The following is an 8399-nucleotide window of genomic DNA, read 5'->3' on the forward strand; positions in this document are numbered from 1 at the left end:
ATGCTTTTATCCTTCGAATACTCGTAGTCTGAAAAGTATTGTTACCGAATACCAAGCAACATTACAAAGTTCGCCGTGGCAGATTACATTGCGTACTTCCAAGCCATCAGACAACTTTGATGATGTGCACTTTATTTCAGTAGCGCGATAACAATTTTAAGATCTAATTACGGTACCGTAATTAGATCTTAAATTGTTATCGCGCTACTGAAATAATGTTGTCACCGGTGACAACTTGATTCTTATTTCTTGCTATTGAGTACACTGCAATCACAGTTCCTACTGCAATCACAGCGGCGCCGGTTAACATCATACAGTTACGCTTGTAACGCCCTGTAGACATGGTTTCTTAAATTATTTGTACACAGGATAAATCCCAGGTTACAACCAGCCTAAGCTGCCTGTGTGCTGAATCGCCTACCGTGCCAGTACCGTGCTTAAAACTGTACTGTAATTAATTAACGCATTAAAGCACCACGTTAAAATGCAGTTAAAATGCATCTATTCCAGCTATGTATATTAAAGCCGGCATGCTTCTCTTCCAGCGTTGTGCCTTCAGGACGTGTTACGAATGTATTTTGACACGGCTCTTCGTTTCGGTACTTCGCGCTCACAGCAAGGTGCAAAGTTGACCTTTCAGAGTTTCATTTCATACTTTCGCGAATTTACGCACTTTGTGCACGGTCGATGCTGTTAGCACTATCCGGCTATCCGGCCTATTTATGTTCTAGCAAGAGTTTCAAGGATATGCACTACAGATACACCAAACTCTCCGAACCCGCTTATACGTGGTGCAACATTTTATGTAGCATCTGCCAGCTTTTATCGCTTGCCAGTTGCCAGAGTGTCCAGTTTTTATCGCATGCCATGCCACTGGCAGTGCCATTGGCAGGTGCCACTGCCAGGCTTTACACCCTGCCCATCGAAGGACAGTGCGCGCAATCCCACGTTGTAGACGATATTCTTACCACCCAACACCACAACGGTGAAATGCCGCGGGACGTGGTGCGAAGTCCCAGTTGCAGTGGCCGTATAGTACCCCGTAGTGGCGTTCACACTCCAGCAGTTTCCCTCTTGTGTCCGGGTGGAGATTAGCGGGATGCCACTGTAGTTGTGCAGACCGGATCGTAGCTCGACAACAACATCATTCGGCGTTTTATCGGCATCGTAAGGGGCAGTCTGTGCCCATACAGCTCCGCTCGCCATCCCGATTCCAGACACCTCTTGGGGAATGAACAAAAGCGGTTCCATGTAGGTCACAGCACCCACGGCGAAGAGCGCCGACGGACTGCGGAGTACCAGCGGGTGGTACCCGACGGCTTCGACAATCAGGTGGTAGTTGTCCGATCGGGGGAGAGTCAACGAAAATTCACCGTAGGCGTTGACGGCCACCGCGAGTTGTTCCAACGGCTGATCTGAGTCGTCGCGGATAGTGATGCCGATGACCGTTGTATTGATAGCCCATAAAGTGTCCGCGTCACGGCACTGCCAGTGTACGGTGGCCTTGGACAGCTGCTTCCTGATAAAGTCTACGAAAATAACAATTAATGAAAATTTGTTTTTTGTTTAAGTGATAATAATAATTATCGTTTTTGTACAATGTACATACAAGCTTATGCACAAGATTAATAAGACGTTATCGAGCTTTCTAATGTAAGCAATTAGAAACTGGGTTGTTCCACGTTAAAAAATTTGTTAGTTTTTAGTAATCTTGTGCACAAGCTTGTGCAGCAGTAAAAGTAAACAGTACGACTGTACGAGTAGCAGCATAACACTAAAATAGTAATTATCACGTAATTAGTTTCTTAAAGGTTTTCGTCACATGGAACAGCGCGGAGAATACTGTGTTTCTGGTGTCCGGTGCGCGAATCTTATTGTGAAATTATGCGGAATGCGATAAAGGTCGCAGTATATTATTAAAATTTGATACTTACCACGCTTTAACGCTTTGGATTGAGTCATAAGTTCAACAGCCGCATGTTCTCCACTAGCGCAGCTGTCCATGACAGTATCCAGTTTCTTTAGCACGTGACTCTCTTCCTCGACGGCCAACGGTGTCGGTGTCACCGGCGCCGCCGGACGCGCCAAGATATTCCGTGCCGTTACATAGTCCGCCACGGCGTCTTCCAGAAGGTTTCGGAACTCTTCCAAAAATGTTGTATTCTCGAACTTCTGGCAGCGGCTGGAGAGCAGTGACTGGCTGACAGCCAGCGGGGTGAAGTACGAGCTGATGTTCCGGAGGTGCAGTTTAATGGGCCGCAGGGCCGGCGCCGTCACTACCGTCTCCGGAGCGAAAAGCATGGTGCCGTTGACGGGTTGACGGAAAGCGATGGTACGGTTCAGCGTGACGTTCCCATAGGTGACGCCCTCAATGATGTGGGTGCCGAATTTGCGGATGAAGTGCGTGTACTCCACAGCATCGTAGAAATCGGGAAGAGAGCAGGCGGCAGAAATCAGTCGCGGGTCCAGTAAAAGATCATCCGCGTGGTACGACAGACGGGATTGCATGACCAGATATCCCGTCACTTCATCGCTGATCGTGGCTTCTTCGGTCAGAAACTGCTTCAGACGCTTTGAGGTGACACTGCGAATGCCAGCATTAATGGAAATTTTCTCCTGCAAAATTGATTTTATATTAGGATTTAATTTGCTCAGCATTTAATAACAGCGTTGACGCTGATGACGCTTGATTTTCACGAGCAAGCTTGCTACTATTAAAATATACATGAAAATACAGGTCCATTGATAGCAGCGCACTTGATCTAATCTACTGATTTTGTTCCTTAAATGAAATCGGGAAGAGAGCATGCGGCCTGAGCAAATCAAGAAGAGGTCATGCACCGAATTATAGATATAGAGGACTGATATTCAAAATATTAAAGAAATTTTGGTAATGTGAATCAGTTCTACTTAATTATACGTATTGAAAATAAATTAATGATCTATTTTAACATGGGTAATAATAAAAATTGAACAAAATACCAGAAATTTACAGGCGCCGTTGCCAGTTAATTTAACCGAAATCAATGGAAAAGAGGAAAACCTACATTAGGAACATCTTTAAAATCAAGCGATTCCAGCACAGCGCTGTGGTGATCATCGGCGGAAGTGAAGACGTGCTTCTCGGAGATTTTCAGCCCCGGACCCATCACCGTGCACTGATTGACAGCATTGCAGCGACTGGAGGCCGTACAGCGGCGAAAGTGCAGGAGCGAATCACCGAGATGGATTCCCGCTTGGAAGTTCTCCGCGAAGGGATCGGCGCGGGTGACGTCGAAGCCGTGTCCGATGAGGGAAGGGTTTTGTTCCGGTAGGCAGGAGTTCGGTTGCCGACTTTGAATGGCCATGATCTGGCTGCGGATTTCTGTTGGCCACGGGATGGACTGGACGGCCGAAGGTATCAGGTTATCCGATGCAGATTGCGTGCTGTAGTCGGCGATGGCGCGCTGCAGATTGTTGCGGATGGATTTCACCCAACTAGATTTCGAGGGCTTATCCATGCCGGCAAATAGTTCTCTGTATTATGAAAATGTGGTCAGCCAACATGCAAAAGAATGAAAATATAGATTATGTAATAAACTATATATAAAACTAAAAAGATAAAAATTGACAAAAATCTATGTACTGGAGAATTTAATTTAATAAATACATAAAAGTAGACACAAACTCAAAATAAATAAATATTAATGATTTCCTATAGCACGCCTACTTGCAGCCGTCCACTAGCGAGTTCGTAAGCGCCTTTTCAGCTATCAGCCTTGGAAGCTCCAGCAGCTGTGTGGGCATGTATTTACGCTCAGCCGATTCGGTGACGATGACCCCAGCTAGATCGCGTTGGATTACATCGTATGCGGCCTTTTGCATGACGGTCTCGGTGATATTGGCCAGTACGAGTTCGTCGGCTAAAACGGCAGTGTCTCCCGTAAAGGTCATTCCGGACTCAACAAACTGGCGGAAAATGGTCTTCGGTTCGATGAAAACTCGCTGGCGGCGCATATCGACGAGTTGCAGTTGCTGGACCACGTGCGTCCCAAAGCGATTTAACACATGGAGGTAGTCGTCCGCGTTGTACTCCACCGGAAGTTTGCACACTGTATGCGCAAACTCTTCCGTTAGTGGGACCTGTTTGAGGATGTTCTAGTTCAACTTGGCTTCTTTTAGAATGGACACGGTAAGAAAATCCACAAAAAGCAGGCCTTCAGTCAAATGGAGGCGCACACCGTCCAGCTCCGAAGTAAGCAACCCAAGACCTTTCGTCACGTCGCTCTAAAAACAGTACACTTGGATTAATGAATTATAATTGCAACGCATTTATTTATAGGGTGACACTATAGGCACCCCAAAAACCCCCGTTTACTTTAGGCACCCCTTTTCCGCACCCCGTTAATTAAAGGCACCCTTATCTTATTAATGATTCTTTCGTACACCCTGTTGTTTATAGGCACCCCTATGAAACTTTAACATAATTGTAGTGTTCGAACCTCGATACGGTAACTGATCGCCCAAGTATTGTGAAGCAGATAAGTACTGTTCTTAAGGATATTACAAAAACGTAAACAAATCTTGTAAACAATGTTAAGCATATATTAGCAGAACGTAAACACTGCAATAATTTTGTGGACCATTAGGAGGCCACCCGGTGTCCGAAGAGCCGACAGAAAACCGGCATCTGAAATTCCGATTGCGAAACGAAACATCAAAATTATCGCGGACGATGCCACCCTCATTAGATCTAACTCATCTAAGGTGGCAGATCAGCCTCATCATCCGATCATCGGATGAGCCTGATTTTTTCTGTATTCGAGTATCTATGAGATTGACGCACGAATACGAATTCTGTATTCGAATTATGTTATTAAAGGGTCCTGTAAAATACATTGACAGGGTATTTCTATTTAATAAACAGAAAAGGGTGTCTATTAAATACGGGGTGCGAATAGAGGTGCCTATAATAAACGAGGGTGTAAGGGGGTGCCTGTAGTGATTTCCTTATTTATAACTGAATTGCCATTTTCATAAGTATTGTACCATTTTTATTTTCTTCGCACCAGGTCTACCAAACAACAACTGAATATACTCGTAGAAGTAAGGAGACTGCCAAATATAGCAATCATATGGCTGTGCAGTGTACGTAAGCATATGACCTGTACTCGGAAAAGATCAGTCATAATCGCGTGAATACGCAACTGTAAAATAAGTACATACTGGAGGAGATCACGTAAATTTATTACGGATTGTTTTTAAGACTAAACGTAATGGTAGCAGTAAATGTTTATACTATAACCAAATCACTTGTACAGTTACCACAGCTGGAGCCCAGAGTACAACAAGTAATTTGAAAAAATGATAAATTAATATAAATTCTTCATCTACAGTATATATATGTACTCTCTAGACGTTATCAGGCCGGGGTATTGTGTTGAAAGCCCTCGTTTCTCTCTACAGTACTTTCTAGTACACTGGTTGAAATTAAAAAAGCAAGCAAATATACCGGTGCCATATTTTGCATCTAGTTTGCGTCAGTTTTTTATTTACGGAAGTTAATCCTGCAGACATTTTTTAATGTACACTCAATAATATTAAGTGTAATCAATGTTTACCGGCATCCATAGCGCTAATCCCAAGGTGGTTTTGACGTATCGCTGATAATCGGCAAAGGTGGGCACCGGGATCGTCACGTGGTTGACTTTCTTCTTCCCGTTGATCTGCGCGCACGCAGCATACAGCGGACAGGTAGCGTTCTCCGGGTACGTGAGTTGCAGCAGGTTATTAGTGAATGTTATGCTGTTCTTGGTCAATCCCGGATCCGAGTACATCGAGAAGGGGTTGGCGTGCATTATATCGTAGCTGACGCCGAGAAACCGCACGATCGGAGAAAACGCCGGTTCGCTTGTGGCCGCATCGGGGTTGGCAGGCAGTACTAGTGGCGCGGACATGAATAACGAGCGGAAAGGCGCGAATATGTCAACCCCAGAGACGGTTTTGCTGACTGGACTCGTTGACTTTTTCGTGGTCTGTGAAGAACAGCAAATTACATACGTAAGTCATACATCAACAAGATGCAATAAATTTCCGATTAAGCGGTACCGGGATTTCCCGGTGCGCAGCTGTATGTGCCGGGATGTCAGTGGTCGGTATCTGTCGACTCGTATGTCGTTGCGCTGCGAGGGGTGAGGGAGAAGGATCGGGAGCGGCCTCGCCCATAAGGTCGCCAGGCTACGAAATATTAATTCATGGATATATATGCAGCACTATCTGTACATGCAACGCACACAGCGCGAAAAACGGAGGAGAACATACCCTGGCCGCGGTGGTTGCAATAATCTCCGTTATGGCCGACTCGATAGGACTGTTCGCCATCTTCCATCCATCCCTACACGGAACAGAATACCGTACGCTATCACAGAAATGTGCTACGACCCTTCATGTAACAGGTCTGGTTAACTTTCCATGGCCGTTTTACTCGTTAATATGATTTAGAAAATGCGACGAAAATTACGTAAATGCTCTTGTATCGTAATACGACTACACGTACCGGTAATGTGCACTAGTAAAAAAAATTATTTTCGAAGTTACTAGGCACAAAAAGTAAATGTGCGCGATCAAGGAATAGTACAGTTACCATCTGCGAAGCACTGAAGATACTGTTTCCTGATTGTTACTTCATTTATCTATTGATTTATCTCATACTGTTTTTCCGCTGCCGGCTGGTGAGTTGCAACGGGTCTGTCACCGGAGGTGGTTGGGATGGGATCAATCGGTGATGGGCTCGGTTCGTTCTATCATTGATAAGAGCATTATAAGAACATGTACAGTAAGTGTGTATATGCCGCTTCTAGTTTTTGCGATTTTAAAACATATGCAAAAAACTGTATGTTGGCCATACCATGAGAAACTAAAACGAAAGACTGATTTTTAAAGGGCGACAAAGATACGGTTAGCAGTGCGTACGTCATAGGCATAATCAATCGTCAACCCATTTCTACCATATATTAGACGCGGCACAGAGAAACCATTTTATTTAAATTAATACAACATCTCGGCATTTATTGTAAATTGGTTAATGATATCATCATTATTATAATCAATGTTAGTGGTTGTAAATTACAGACTGTATTAGCAATATTTGAACAGATAGAGATGAACATGCATCGCTCACAAAAGTACTTTTAAATAGGAAATCTGCAATAGCAAGTATATTATCAATAGACAATTTAGAGAGACGCCACTCATGCCAGTTGAGTAATTTTTTGACCAAAAACTTGGCAGTATGTACAAGCAAACAGTAAACCCATTTCCGGCAGTACTGACCATTGTATTGTCACTCGGCGGATACCTCGCAAATGTTCCATAGCGAGAGGTCGGTGGTGCACCGGTATCAGGATTTTCCGTGGGTGATCCACAGACAAGGATGATCCCACAAAGGGCAACTGCCAGGAAGGTATCAACGTTCACCCACATCTTGTCCGTTCTTGAAAAGGGGAAAGTGTGGATAATGGGAAAATATTATCTGTAAAAACAACACTATATATATCAGTGAAAACGTGATTTTGCTACGGAAAACTGATCTGCAGAAGAATAAAGGGCACAGAATATTAAGGGAATAAAATTAACAACTTTACCGTTATGCAGGATACAAATTCGTGGTTTCGATCTACGCTAACTTGTAACTTTCAGCAGATAAGAAATCTTCAACGTGTAAAACTGACAACTGACATTAGTGTTGATCGTTTTCCCGTAACGAAGTGATGAACAACCGGGACCAGTAAGTAGCGTGTCCAACTGCCGGTTTTTGATTGGTCGATTTCTCGGCGTTAATAAGAACAGTGCAGAAGAGATCTATCTCTTTGTTTTCCACATGAAATTGCTAAAGAAATCCTTTTACGTACAGAGTACAGTAAGTACTGCAGTCTCCAGCAGTCCAGCTCGTCTGATTTTTTTAAAATTTTTTCTCTGAGTTTTAAGCGAAAAAAACGAAAACGTGCGCTATATACTCTAGGATTGTGGAGCGGCGAGGCGAAGCAGTTCCGACCGTTTTGTTACATCGGTTACGGCCATTTACGCATTGGTGCGGTCGGTGGTTGGGCACGCCACGCTTTTGTACCGTTATGTAAGGGGCGACGAAGAGAACGAAAGTGTCCATTTCGATTTTGGGTGTACTTTCGGCCAGCGAACGATGATGCGCTTCGAATTCCTTCGTCTATTGTTCTCTTCGGTTGATGGCAGCCATGCCAACACAACCACAGGAAGATTTATTTATTTTGCATTTATTTATTTATCCGCTAGCTACAGATCGAAAGTTTAATCTGCGCCTGCTGTTGTTGAAATTTGTTATTTCTAGGTTTGTTTAAATAATAATTACTTTGTTGTTAAATGGCAGCAGTGCGACAACCGGAAGA

At 44.0% G+C, this 8399-nt stretch overlaps 2 protein-coding genes across 2 annotated transcripts; both read right to left on the reverse strand.

Annotated features, from left to right (window-relative positions):
• Positions 1 to 1091: 1091 nt before the first annotated feature.
• LOC129600822 (uncharacterized) lies at positions 1092 to 3933 on the reverse strand. The gene is made up of 5 exons (XM_055499432.1): positions 3710 to 3933; positions 3048 to 3516; positions 1935 to 2616; positions 1270 to 1529; positions 1092 to 1223 (listed from the first exon to the last, which is right to left on the reverse strand). Exons 1-5 carry the CDS (start codon positions 3931 to 3933, stop codon positions 1092 to 1094), a joined length of 1767 nt encoding a protein of 588 aa, XP_055355407.1.
• A 170-nt stretch (positions 3934 to 4103) lies between these two features.
• Positions 4104 to 7726, reverse strand: LOC129600824 (proteoglycan 4-like). The gene is made up of 7 exons (XM_055499435.1): positions 7623 to 7726; positions 7312 to 7510; positions 6691 to 6779; positions 6301 to 6373; positions 6088 to 6216; positions 5601 to 6014; positions 4104 to 4266 (listed from the first exon to the last, which is right to left on the reverse strand). Exons 2-7 carry the CDS (start codon positions 7459 to 7461, stop codon positions 4138 to 4140), a joined length of 984 nt encoding a protein of 327 aa, XP_055355410.1. The 5' UTR covers positions 7462 to 7510; positions 7623 to 7726; the 3' UTR covers positions 4104 to 4137.
• Positions 7727 to 8399: the final 673 nt, after the last annotated feature.

Source organism: Paramacrobiotus metropolitanus, unplaced genomic scaffold (genome assembly GCF_019649055.1).
Source record: "Paramacrobiotus metropolitanus isolate TYO unplaced genomic scaffold, Prichtersi_v1.0 Parri_scaffold0000197, whole genome shotgun sequence".
Classification (NCBI taxonomy): domain Eukaryota; kingdom Metazoa; phylum Tardigrada; class Eutardigrada; order Parachela; family Macrobiotidae; genus Paramacrobiotus; species Paramacrobiotus metropolitanus.

Bases quoted from the DNA above. Each gene is read 5' to 3' on its own strand.
- LOC129600822 (XM_055499432.1), bottom strand. From the start codon at position 3,933: ATGACCTTTACGGGAGACACTGCCGTTTTAGCCGACGAACTCGTACTG. The intron at 3,517-3,709 runs GTAGGCGTGCTA...TTCATAATACAG, and splicing joins TCGCTAGTGGACGGCTGCAA to AGAACTATTTGCCGGCATGG. The intron at 2,617-3,047 runs GTAGGTTTTCCT...TCAATTTTGCAG, and splicing joins ATTTTAAAGATGTTCCTAAT to GAGAAAATTTCCATTAATGC.
- LOC129600824 (XM_055499435.1), bottom strand. From the start codon at position 7,461: ATGTGGGTGAACGTTGATACCTTCCTGGCAGTTGCCCTTTGTGGGATC. The intron at 6,780-7,311 runs GTCAGTACTGCC...TATCAATGATAG, and splicing joins CGCCGAGTGACAATACAATG to AACGAACCGAGCCCATCACC. The intron at 6,374-6,690 runs GTATGAGATAAA...TGTTCCGTGTAG, and splicing joins CAGCCGGCAGCGGAAAAACA to GGATGGATGGAAGATGGCGA.